We start from the raw sequence: 14030 nt of genomic DNA, 5'->3' as shown, positions 1-14030 counted from the left end.
GTCACAGTTATGTTTTGTTAGTTTTGTTATTTATGGACTTTCAGTTTGTTTTCATTTGTCACGTGTCTTTCTTGTTCAGTTTCCCCGCTCCACATTTGTGTTACTGGTTTCAGCTGTGTGTAATTAATTAGTCTCGTTTGTGTTTGCTATATAAGTTGAACCCTCACATTCATTCTCTGTTCGGTCATGTTCACATTAGACGTGTTTCTCTGCCTTTATTGGATTATCTTGCCTGAGTGGATTTATTACGTTTCGTTTGGAATTATATTCTTCTTCTGAGTCTTTGTCTGCCTGCCTACGCACACACCCAGTATTATGACAATCTGTTTATTCCATCTTGTTGTCACATTTTTCACATCAGTTTGTGTTATAGCGGTGAACTTCAGAACAGCAGCATATCAAGTAGCGAAAATATCAAAATCATGATATTGTACCATTTGAAATATAATATACACCGATATTTTTCCAGATCTGGAATACTGCGCAACCAGTGCAGCCAGTCAAACAAATTATTATATAAATTCTTAGCATTAAAACCTTGCCATGAAGAAATGTGCATTGGTTTCCACATGTATACTAAATTAAGTAAGGGATAATCCATGGCTAGTTGTGCATTAAACAATTTTAATACACAACGTGAAGTGCGTTTAAAATGTTTAATGCACAGCTAGCCATGGATTTTCCCGCTTATACCATTGTCATTTGCCAGCATTGCAGTGCAATATTTGTCCGGAAGGGTTGAAATAACAGTTATTTTTGTCAGTTATGACTCGTTAAATCTAGAATTCTACCTACTTTGAATCAGACAGAGATAAAGTAGTGCATAAGATTACATTTACTTAAAAAATTATAGCATTTATTTGAATTATCTCGAAGAGAGAGAGATGAGAGAAATGCTTGTGCAAATTACCTACATCTGTTCTGCGTCTTATTAGAACTTAACATCTGACAGAAATTTGCTTTAAAAATCACCTTTCCAAAATGAACAAGTCACCCATTTCATAAAATGACTCACACAAACACTTATATGCCATTTTCAATTTACTCAGCAACGACATCCTAACAGACTATTACAGGCTCACGCACTTTCCCTCTCTGTCTCTCTCTTATGCACACACACAAACAAAGGCCTCAGTTGGGCCAAATGGCTTTCCGTGACAAAGTAGAAATGAAAGAAAGAAGCAAAGAGAGCGTAGATCAGGGAATAGAGGAGGAGTGAAGGGAAACACAAGAAGAGGAGAAATGACAGGAGCAGAAACAGGGAATGAGAGAGACTCCTACATAGAGAAAGAGAGAGATAAACAATCTCCCTCAAGTAGAGCAACCATCTCTCTCTTTCTCTTTCCATTTCTTTTTCTCAAGCCCTGAGGCAGTTTTCTCAATCACAAAACAAACTAAAACCCAACAGATAGTGAAGTTCAGATAGAGTGTGTTTGTTTCAGCATGCCAGTGAATGCAGGTGAACGTCAAAAGTGCGGCATGTTTGTGTGGAGTTTGGCCAAATGTTTTTGATGCTCAAACACCCTTAAAGTTTCAGGACTCAGGACATGTTTCAGCAGAGTTGAGGGGGTTGCCATGGTGATAAGGGGGGTACTGGTCTTGCGTAACTGGTTAACACTGACAGAAATAGTCCTGAGAAGTGAAAGGGAGTATGAGAGAGAGGACAGTGAATGAGAGTAGAAGAAAAGCAGCAAAAGAGGGAGGAACCCTGCTGAGCGCACCAACTGAGAGTGGGGTGGGGGATTTACTCAGGGCTTCATTCATTTTATTACGACTTACAAAAATTACAACACAAACATTTTGTGGCTGTTTGTCTATTTATTAAGATGAAGAATTAAAATGCAGTGGGAAGGCTGTGTCCCTGAATATATATACATTTAAATGTATGTGGATGTCCTGAGGATGTCAATTACTCAATAATTTAGATATATAACATCTATGTGAATCAAATGTGAAGCCATGACAGCTTGTGGTATGGGTTGGAGGGAGATATGTTGAGCTCACGGATGCTAGTGCATGTAGGCCATTACACTGCATCTGTCCCTGGGCTACTGCACAACAATGAAGCCTTTCATTCTCTCTGTAGCCCCATGTCAGCCCCCTCCCCATTAGACACACACACACCACTTACTCCCTAACTGCTGCCACCTCCTCTCCCTGTCCTCTCTCCTCATCTTTCCTTTCCGCTCCTCTCCTCCTGACCTCTTTATCACATTCTCTCACTGGTTTTGTAAGACAGTCATTGGCATCAGTTTCACAGTTGAACACGGACACAGGAAGATTTAAGATTTATTTAAAGGAGTAGTTCACTTCAGAATAAAAATTTCCTGATAATTTACTCACCCCATGTCTTTCTTTCTTCAGTAAAAAAGAAATTACGTTTTTTTCCGTGTTGATTCGTGTTGAAGTCCTCTATATGGAGAAAAGGCCTTGAATTTTTTCCTCAAAAACCTTAATTTATTTTCTACTGAAGAAAGAAAGACATGAATATCTTTGGATTATGTGGGGGTGAGTAAATTATCAGGAAATGTTTATTCTGAAGTGAACTAATCCTTTAATATCAATGTATGGATAATGGATAAATTATGTAAGGGATAATGTATAGCGAGGCGGTTGTTATAGCGAATAACAACCCCGACAGGCTGAACGGGAAACCGACGCGAAGCGGAGTCAGCCTGAAGGGGTTGTTATTCGCTATAACAACCGCCTCGCTATACATTATCCCGCTTATTACATGGCTAATAAATAAATAAATAAATTGACACAAATTATTGATTTAAAAAGGAGTTTATTGATTTAAAAACGATTGTATTGCTTCCGCTAAAGAAAATAGTCCGTTCCGCGTCCATAGCTGGTTATACTTCGCAGCGGTCTGTTATCAAGAAATAACAGACCGCATTCTACATTGGAATTCAGCCAAGCCATGTAATAAATATAAATAATGGATCATTTGTATGGATAAATACTTTAATACTTTGTCCAGGAAAAACCTTTTTTAGGATGTCTGTTCACATTGTCTGTACAATGCGTACGTCCGTGTCTGAGCAACTGCGTATGTGCGAGAGACCTGAGCGCTTGAAAACAAAGTCCACTAGATGGAGTGTACTCTGAAAGATTATTAAAATGTTCTTCACACAAAGAAAAACATGGTTCTTATAAGAACTTAAAGGTTCTTTAATGGAACCAACAATGGTCCTTCTATGGCATCACTGTGAAAACTTTTATTTGTAAGTGTTGTTTTGGTGTAATGAAGAAGTTATATTAAGGAGGAACACTTGAATTCATTGAACTCAAAGTGAACATTTCCCTTTAACCAATGAGTCATACTTAACTTATATTTGCTTATCCATGCATTCATTCACTGACCTATAAAATCATGTGACTGACAGTGGCAGATGTAGGAATGAAGTTCATTTGAGCACTTAAATTGGACAACATAACTCAATGTGCAACCGAAATTATTGTTTAAATAATTTTTTGTTTAAATCACATTTTAGTTTTGATTTGGAAATTGTCAATTACTACAGACATGATTTCTGGATCAGTACATGACACTATTCATTTATCAAGATCATTGTATGTATCAGTTTCTATACAAATGTCAATTGTAAAGAAGATACACTGTAAAAATTGGTAACCTGCAAATGATTAAACTATGTTATTCCCTTAACTAAGACGAGTTGATACATATCTCTCTCGTCTCAGTGCGTGTCAGTAAAAAGTCACGCCTGAAAAATCCTCTCACTTCTGTCATTAGAACCAACGCCGAGTCGAAGTGCTCCCAAGTGCTATCCCGCCATACATTATAGTTATCCTTTTTACCCGCATAGAAAAGCGCCACGTTTAATTTTGTGTCACCATACTTGGTCGTGTAACTACTCGTGTAACTGTATTTAAATAGGGAAAACGTGGAGGTGTTTGGTCGCTTCTAACTTCATCTCTGTTTGGTCCCTAATGAATGAACTGGGCTAAGCTAAGTGCTATCAAAGTGTCGCCGCGCGCCAGAGCGATTGATTGCACGCACTGAGACGAGAGAGGTATGTATCAACTCGTCTTAGTTAAGGCAATAACATAGTTTAATATTAATAAAAATTAATTTTGTTGGTGTAAATTAATGTATTTAGCAATTAGCAACAACAATTAGCAATTCGTTCCCACAATTTACTAACACGTCAGCACGTTTTGCTAATTTGTTCCCTCATTTTAAGTAAATTGTGCGCAAATATACAAAACTGTCCCCATACGGTAGCTAAACCTAACAAAACCTCCCTGTGGTTACGTTCAGCTGACATCCTCAATTAGAAAAATTATTCATTATTTATTATTATTATTCCATAAATCTAAATCTTCATTATAAATATGAATATCAGGTATTGGGTTTGTATTATAATATTTATTATTGTAGTCATTATAATTAATTTAATGCCAATATTTAGTTCCAGCCGTCTAATCCGATTGGACAAGCAGAGTTTAAGAGTTTGTATCACTCTGCCGGTATGTGTCCACAGTGTTCTGACCGGAGTATGTGAGTGGTGATGAGGGACAGCAGAGCATAAAATCAATAGACGTCTATGGTATGAACACATTTAGATAAACATGTATGAGTGTGTGTGGTCGCCGGACATCGCTGTTGCTATACTGTAATTTTTCATATAAAAATCAATATGCACTAAGTAAAAGAATGACGTTCTTTCATCTGGAAGTTTGCCTGAACTGATGTGCTCTAGAGTGTCAGAGATGCATCAGAACTAATACAGACTAAATCAGCCACTTCATCATCTACAGCCTTTTCCTTCACATTACATACAGATATTTCTTGTGTTTGCTTTTCTCATTCTTCAAATATAAAATCTTGTAAAATGCTAACTCTACTTCACACACCTAATGAACTAAAAGTTCATAACAGAGACTCCCTAATACACACCATATATAATAACATTACTATTTATCTTTCAAAAGACACACACTGCACTATGTTTTATTCATGGCTTCATTATACAGATTAGATCCGTTGAGAAATGAAGGCATAAAACAATTAAAGTCTTAATTATGTTAGACTACAGTATTCCCTGGTTAAAATAGATGGGGTTTCCCAAAAGGAAGGGACAGAATGACTGAGTAACCGTAAGAAAGAGGGGGAAAAAAAGGGACAGGGTCTCATATGACTTGCAAAGGTCAGATACATGGTTATGTGTTGTTTCCTTCATTGGAAAGGGACCACTTACCAGTTATTTTTAATTCTGATAACATAAGACCTAAGGAGCTGTCAATCACAAACTGGCATTCCTAAGAGACATTCTGCAAGCTGGCCTTTCACCCAATCATCACAGAGGGACAGATAGAAAGAGAATGCTGTCAAGTTATGTATCTACTGAATGACCTCACAGAGGGTCCACACAATCTTCAACGTCAGCATTATACTCACACATACATACAGAGGGTCTGGGTGTTATGAATCTGCTTACAGTTCAACCATAGAAAAGTGTGATTACTGACCATGTGCATATACTGTATATCTTCATGTCTATGAGTGGGTAGGACTGCTTTATATGTAGAAGTGAAAAAAATTGCAAAATGAGTCCCAAACAAGTCAAGAAAAGGGAGAATCAGCATATTAGAATCAAATCAGCATATTAGAATGATTTCTAAAGGATTGTATATACGATCCAACAGAAGGTCTTCTGTGGCACTTCGCAAAATTTGAATGATGTTATGAGAGAAATGTGTCACAAATTCAACACAGTGCATTGCACTCTACTGCGTATGGGGCTGCGTAGCCGCAGACCAATCAGAGTGCCCACCCTGTACACCGCCGAAAGCGCCTACAATGAGCTTTGGAACTGGACCTTGGAGCAGTGGAAGAAGGTTGCCTTGTCCAATGATGAGTCCCCTTTCTTCTACATCCAGGATTTTTCCTGGGTCAAAATTGGTCTTCGGTGGTGACTGACGAACATGGCCAATTGGCCATCCACACACAAAGTACAAAGTCACCTTCCCATGTGAACTGCGAGCTCAGTACTGACAATAAAAAAAAAAAAAAAAAAAAAAAACATATAACATAGAAAAAGTGGAAGGTCTGTTGTTTTGCATTTCACACAGTCCAAGACTTAATGCACAGATCATTTAACATACAGTATCAGATTTTTTTCCCCATCCATTGCTATTAATTTTTGCAATGAATCTCTCTTGACATGATGTTTATGCTTTGTTGGTTAAAATGAAAAGATTCGTAGGTATGCAAAACACCCGCTGAACAAAAACGCAGCCGTTTTGAGCAGTGTTGAACGGATTCTGAATGATACAAATAACTTAAACACCTCTGATTGGCCATTGCGTTCAGACGTTCAACAGATATGTCTGTGATTGGCTACAAATCTCAACGCTACAAAAAAATGTTGTAAATAGAAACCTTTCCACAGAGCCCAAACACAAACACTCACGGGAGCATTTTAAAGCAGTTGGCTATCAGCGGGTAGAGGTATCATCACATTAAATAAAAAACAAAAACTCTCAACACTCAACCTTGAGCTGTAACAACTGTTCATTCAGGCATGCTTATATGAAGCCCCATCATGGAAAACTTCTCCATTGCATAAAATAAGCTATTTTTTTGTATTACTTTGTGGTTTCATGAACACACTCACACACATTCACATCAGGTGTGCAAGGAAAGCTGCTCATCAGGGCTTGATTTAAAGGGCTGATTTGTCACTCAAAACATCATCCAATGATATTTATGAAAGCTCATTTACTCGCTAATAAGGGGGGAAAATGTTACAGAGAGAAAAGAGAAAGAAATAGGCTGTATACGAATTATTTACTGTTGTTTTCAGCAGAATGTATCCCAACAAAGGCATGAATTCTAGACTTGTCTCTGAGGGAACCCGCTAACCCAGAAATCGTCAGCAGTGAAACACATTAAACAAACTGACACTGACATCCCCCTAAAAAGTCCAGAACAACCCACAATCAAGTTCTTAATCCCTAAACCCTGATGCATGAAGCTAGAAGCATGAGTTTCAGAGTACGTTTAGAGATGACAAAACCATACAAATCCAACCTTGTTTAGATCAGGTTCTCACAACGCTTGGTATAAACATCAACTCTGTCAACTCAGGGTTTGATTCAGAGTTTGTGATTAACTATAACTATAATCAATGAAGAGAAGAGAAGAGAAGAGAAGAGAAGAGAAGAGAAGAGAAGAGAAGAGAAGAGAAGAGAAGAGAAGAGAAGAGAAGAGAAGAGAAGAGAAGAGAAGAGAAGAGAAGAGAAGAGAAGAGAAGAGAAGAAGAGAAGAGAAGAGACTAATACATATAAGCAGGATAGAAAGGTTTATGAAAATCATGGAGCTGAAGCACTTTGATCTCTTAGCAGGCCTGTCACAAGCTCTAAAGGTAACAAGTCATGCACATACACACATTCCTGCTCTCTGTGATCAAGCAACAAATCATGACAACTTAAATTGTCAAAAGAAATGGCCTTCAGTCTGAACTACAAGGTTCGGTGTGAGTACAAGGCAAGTACATATAGAAAATTAGCACACACACATACACAAACTGACCAATCAACCAAAATAAAGGCAGTCATTTCCAATATCCGTTAGCTGGACACCCCGCAGAGATCACTCATGGAAAATAACAAGGCTTCCTGTGCCCCAGTCTCTGTGAGTCTGTGAGTGTGATCTCTCTTTTATCAATGTGCAGGGAATGAAATATGAAACCTCAGGTGCAAAAATACTATCAGTACACACCCTTAACTAAGCACACACACAGACTCTGCAGAGAATGTGATAAATATAGAGGAACAGACTGTTTTTTTCCCAGCTAATGAGTCTTACACTGCAAAAGAAGTGTCTGAGAAAACAGCTGCTGTGGGCCAATCAGTGGTGATTACTCAGCACTTAAGAGTCTGTGTCTGTGAGAGAAAGTGTCTGACAGACTTACCCTGATTCTTCTCATAGCAGCGACAATCTCCATGCGACTGTTGGGTCTTGGGACATCCAGGCTGCCAACATACTGAAAAAAAAACATGCTTGAATGTTAGATGAAGAGTGTTCTGTTTAAACTCTGATATTAAATGCAACAGAGGAATCAACCGGTCTAAAATTAATGAGGCAGCTCCATTTGCACAACACAGATAAACACACTTTCTAGGTTAATGAGTGCAAAGTTACTTTTGCATCGGCAGGACATTGCCAGCCTCATTTCTCAAAGTCTATTTATGCTTAAATGCATCTAAATTCAATGGTTCTCAACTGATTTTGCTTCAAAACCCATATATAGACAAGTGGTGACCATACCAAAGTTGCTAGAAAAACATAATAATAATCTTTAAAATCCAAAATGTATCAAAATTACCAAGAACTTTATAATGCCTCAGGTTTGATTATTTGCATACAATTTAAAAATTAAATCAGGGACAGAAATTAATGAGGGCAAGACCCAACATTAGATATTTGTAAATGTGAAGGGTAGATCAGTGCCAGCCGCAAATAACACGCTTAACCAAGTATAGGCTCTGTGTTTACAAACAGCATTGTGTTCATTCATGGCTTTAATGACCTGTTCTACGCAGATGTTGACTTTAAATACTTATCTCCAGCTTCCAAAGTCTAAATCCAGCTGAGAGGGACAACAATACTGACAACAGTTCAGCAAAAATAGCAACAATACAGCTGATTTAAGCTCTGAAAGACAACACTGCAATACTGCGGTCAGAATGTGTGATTTCGAATGTGAGTGGTTCTAGGTCTTGGCTTTCCAGCCAATAAAATTCCTGGAAGATAATCCTGCATTACAAATTGGAGCTAAAATTACTCAGCAATAGGCTTCTGAGTAGCTCAGTATACAAAGGCTTTAGGTTTCCTGGGACATTTAACTGTCTGCAGATATGAAACGCTGACAGATAAGCTCTCTGGGAAAACACCAGTATTTATAACATAGGCCTATATGAGAAAACAGACTAAAATTTTAATGGAATATGCAAGATGCAGATGTATTTAAGAAATTACTACGGTAAAAATAGAAGAGTTATACAGGACCTTAAAGCATGTGCTGGCTTTCATTAATGGGCACAACTTAAATATTTATTAAGTCACTTAGTGGTCATAAGCAGGCAAGTCAGAAATGCTGCGAGTACGCCAAACAGGACACTGGTTGGTGTATATGAATATAGGCAATAAATAAAACCAATTTATAATCCTAAATAGGTTTATAGTAATATTTCATGTAATGAAATGTATTACAGCATAGGGTTACAAAATCTAGCTGCTGTTTGTTGCTTTTAGTGGTGGACAAAATACACTTACTGTCCCAAAACCTCAGCCATTGATTGGAAATTGATGTTCAATGTCTCACTATACCAAGGCAGCTCAATATGTTTTTAAGACACAGCCAAGTAGGGGTTTGTTCAATGAAATGTTAATGATTCAATGTCAAAGTCAGATCTAACCACAGCTTCTGAAGAAACCAAATAGCCTACCCATCTCGGCTCAGTTAAAGTAACCTACCAGTGTAACCAGCCGTGCAGCCATTAATGGGAAAGTTGAGCCAGACACCAAAAATAGTGTCGGTGAAAAAAAAACTCTGCATATGGGTTAGTGACATTTTCTCGTCTGGATCTATGAAGTTAATCAAAAATACATTAAAAAGCATGGTGAACATTTTTCCAGATTCTGAATTAAAAGTAAATTTAATGATTTATTTTATAAAGTCAAAATAAAAACGGGGGGTGAAACGTAAGCTTAAGTAGTTCAGATATTGTTCAGATTTATTAATAAAAAAGAAGGCGGAAAAATCAGTTAACAATGTTGTTTTCGAAAATTATGCAAATTCAGCATGGCGCAACCAACATGCGGAAAGCATTGGTTGTCATAACAAGAAAACAATTAAATAGTGAGGTTTTTAAATATGACATATTTTAAATATCTTACCTTTTCATAAAAATGCTCTTAAACAGGTAAACGTAAAAAAAAAACTTTCTTGATTTCAATGACTCAATTTCAAAATATTTGTGATGATAATATTATAACCTTATTAGAACCATTATAGCTATATTTAATATATATTATATAATATATATATTAAATACTTAAATATTAAGAATACATTTTTATTAACTTGGCACGTGTGTTTTAAACTCGATTTATAAAAGATTTCTCCTTTTTTTTCTCTCTCTCGGACATACTTATCCAAACGTCTATTCGGTGGCATTTTCACTTGTTTTCACCTAGAGTCTGGTGTCATCGCTGCTATCCAAAACATGATAATCATGATTGTCTGATGTATAGGCTAAATTACCCCTACACAGCAAGTGACCCATTTGATGTACATAGGCTATAGGCTACTCCAAATGACTACACAAGGTATCGGTAAATAGTATAACTACCAATGTAAATTGCTACGTTTACAGTGGAGATAGTCAGTTTCACCTTGGCTTGGAAGTGTATTCCGTGTTGATACGCTTCCTCGTTGTGAAGCGGGACTCGCGAATCCGCCACATCGTCCACCAGGTTGTACCTGTTTCTCCCGTGCATTTTCATTGGGACCCGTCCGGATGCTCGGCGAGAAATTTCTTCTGCCAGTCCCCAAGCTTCAAAACTACTGCCAACTAAAAAAAGATAGCTCTAGTTTAACAAGCAAAAACAAGTCGCCGATACAAGAGCGAGTCAAAGCGAGGGAGCCCATTATAGTAGCAGCCCGGGAAAAGCTCAATGAAATCACAGGCTCTTCGGCACAAAAGAAATGGGTTGGGCGCCTCTATCCCCCTCTCAGCCCTCAGACATCAGCTGCGTTTATACAAGCCTGGCTTCGGCTCAAGTTGTTGAAGTGCCTCAGCAAGGAAGTTTATTAAAAGATGTGCTATGGGTGAATTCTGCACGCCTCGTGTGCTAATGACATGCTTTATTTGCGTTGCTCTCTTCTACCTCTGATGCAATTCTCATGGAGCAAAGTTCCATCTGCTGAACAGCATTCAAGTCTTTCAAACACCACATTTAGCATAATAAAAGCGCACTTCCTTATAGTTAAGCATTGATGAATTTCAACCGAACACAACCAGTTCTCATAGCCTATATTTAAAAGTTCTCATATAGGCCTAGGTAAAAACATCAACAATTAATTCTGGATTTTGGTGGACTACTACACGTTTTTGATAGGCTATGAATTTTAATATACAAGTCATGTGTATAGATTCTGCAGCTTTGAAAACAGATTCAGAAAATGGATTGCATTTGCAAACAGGTTCTATTAAAGCAACACTAAGGAACTTTTCCTCTTCGGTCGCCCTACAGGTTGGAAGCGGAATTGTCCATTACCGCTGTCGTAAATAATTTCGTCGCACGCACACTCGCTGTTTATCTAGCACCGGCTTTGGAATGAACGATGTCCACTGACAAGGTAGAGTATGTTGCATGATTTCATGAAAGTATGATGTATTGCGACATCAGAAACGAAGGAAAACGAAATAATGACTATTGTAACGCTTGACGTAAAGCAAGTCAAATTTGTAGTTTTCTTATGTCTCATTCAAACTACAGAAACTCGACCCGGTTTGGCAAACTTGCATGGTGTGGTTATAGCAGATATAGGGCTGCAAAGCGAATCCAGAAGTGCCTTTCACCGTTACGACTTGATGAACCACTGATACGATTTTGGAAAGATTATTTTAAGGTAAAACATTTTCCTAGTGTTGCTTTAAATTGGCCTTTTTGCTCCACAAAGCAGAGATCTGGGTCTGAGACTGAATTCACAAAGATTTAAAGGTATATGCACTGTTTAAACTCTCTTCACATCCTGATAGCAATCAATAATAGAAGTGGTCTAAATATTAACAAAAAAATTCTTCTGTGGAAGACTCAGGATCAAAAAATGTACGTCCAATCATTGCATTCAGTCCAAATGCAATGGATGTCCTACTTGTCAACATATATATTCCATACCTCCGCGCACCCTGCTCACGCAGACATCACACGTCATCAGCGCGTTCCGCAAGGCTACACGCAGAGTTGTAGACAGACAGTCACCGAGTGCTGCAAACAAACAGCAGCCACCTTTACAGTTCCTCCTGAACTAAAAGAACAAGCTTATGCTGCTTTAGCTTATGCAAATGTAATTACCATTATTAATAGATGGCAACAGGTGATGTTCGTACTTGGAGCTGTTCACGGACTCTGAATTATGCATTTCTATGGCAACACTATCAACGCCGAAATGAATCTGCAGCAGTCAGGTGGTACAAAGTCAGAGCTCTAGGTTGTTATACGTTCATTATTATTGAAATGTTATAGTATGCTTTGAGGCTTGCTATTGCTAACATGTCAGAAATTGCCTAAACCCAGAACTGGAGAGTTGTACTGGAGAGGCTATACAGGAGAGATTGGATTTCTCAGAACAGGTCAATTTGACATAGATTTTCAACTACAAAAAGCTATTGAACATTTGCACCATTATTACAGAGAAGTTGTGACATTTTGTAAAATGCAATACAATTCACAATCTGTGATTTCTTTTTTTAACTGAGAAAAGTAGAAAAAAAGAAAAGTTTTTCAATGTTTTCACTGACCAACATAATTGTATTTTGTAAATATAAACACATTTTGATATTGATGGCTGCAACACACTACAAAAAAGTTGGGACAGAGGCAAAATAAAAGTGAAAAGATTATAAAGGTTATCCAACTCGTTTGAAACAGTCCACAGTGAGCAGGTGTATTGGTAATAGGTGAGGGTGTCATGTTTGGGTGAAAAAGGAGCTTCTCAGTCTTTGCAAGCAAAGATGGGTCATGGCCGGCTCACCACTTTGTGCCAAATATCATGAGAGAATTGTCAAACAATTCAAAAATCACAATTCACAGATTGCAAAGAATTTATGTCTTTCACCATCTTGTGAAAAGATTCAGGGAATTCAGAGAAATCTCAGTCTGTGTTGGGCAAGGCAGGATACCTCTGTTGAATGTGCTTGACCTTCGAGCCCTCAGATGGCATTGCATGAGAGACCATCATGCTACTGTGTTAAATACAGCCACATGTGCTCAGGAGTACTTTAGAAAAACATTTTCACTTAACAGTCTGCTGCTGCATCAAGAAATGCCACTTGAATCTCTCTTATGCAAGGAGAAAGCTATTCATCAGTTCAGATGGTCTACTCTAGAAGAAATGTGTGCTGTGGTCTGATGAGTCCATGTTTCAGCTTGTTTTTGGGAAAAACAGACATCAAGTTCTCAGTCCCAAAGACGAAAGGGACCAACCAGACTTTCATCAGCGACAGGTGCAAAAGCAAACATCTGTCCTGGTATTGGGGTGCATCAGTGCAAGCGTTATGGGTGACTTGCATTTGTGTGAAGGCATCACTGTGTTATTATAGCCCTTGTGACAACTTCCTGTAAGATAAATAGCACAACTAGTCCCCATCTTCACAATACATGCAAACTGGGGTGTTTTATTATTGAAAGGCGTTTAAAGTCCCTTGCTGGTCTGCTGATGTGGTCTTGCAACATGCACTTACCCTGTCTAGAGACATTTCATTGACCTATCTCTCATCATGCATCTGTCTCAAAGAGTCTGTTTTCAAGTCACAGGATACTGCAAAAACATTACAGAGAGTGTAGTAGCACTTTATTTTACAGTCCTGTTTCACATGAACACACTGTACTTATTGTAATGACACTAACTAGGTAGGTACTAACCCTGAACCTACCCCCAAGCCTTACACTACTCAGCTCTTTTGTGGATAAGTACACTGTACATTGAAAGTTCACATACAGTAAAGAGCAACCGAGAGTGTGAGAGAAGAGTTTGACAGCTTTGTGTTTCAATATTGACACAAGTGCTCCCTCTGCTGCATCACAGAGGCATAATGTGGCAAATGTGGTTTAAGATAGAAGACAAGGATAGATACAGTATCTCGGGTTTCTCAGAATCTTTTTAGTCGTCAAGTGGTCACAAAATATCAGATACTGAGATTTTGTATGTCACGTTTTTGTATGTTTCCCATTCATTGCAACACATATTGACGTGTATTGACATATGACT

General features: G+C 38.1%; 1 protein-coding gene across 2 annotated transcripts in view; it reads right to left on the bottom strand.

Annotated features, from left to right (window-relative positions):
- Window positions 1-10959, bottom strand: part of LOC311294286 (carboxyl-terminal PDZ ligand of neuronal nitric oxide synthase protein) — a 47690-nt gene extending 36731 nt beyond the window's left edge. The window contains exons 1-2 of one of the 2 annotated variants that reach the window (XM_084415085.1): window positions 10430-10959; window positions 7944-8015 (exon numbers count right to left, since the gene is read on the bottom strand). In XM_084415085.1, coding sequence (XP_084271211.1) covers window positions 7944-8015; window positions 10430-10540 — 183 coding nt within the window. In that variant the 5' untranslated portion in view covers window positions 10541-10959. The remainder of the gene's footprint in view (window positions 1-7943; window positions 8016-10429) is intronic. The other variant, XM_084415086.1, reaches the window with a different exon arrangement.
- Between the last annotated feature and the right edge of the window lie 3071 nt (window positions 10960-14030).

This window comes from Rutilus rutilus, assembly GCF_951802725.1.
Source record: "Rutilus rutilus genome assembly, chromosome: 7".
NCBI lineage: Eukaryota > Metazoa > Chordata > Actinopteri > Cypriniformes > Leuciscidae > Rutilus > Rutilus rutilus.
Note: the sequence above shows the minus strand (reverse complement) of the source record. Positions and strands in the feature narration are given on the sequence as shown.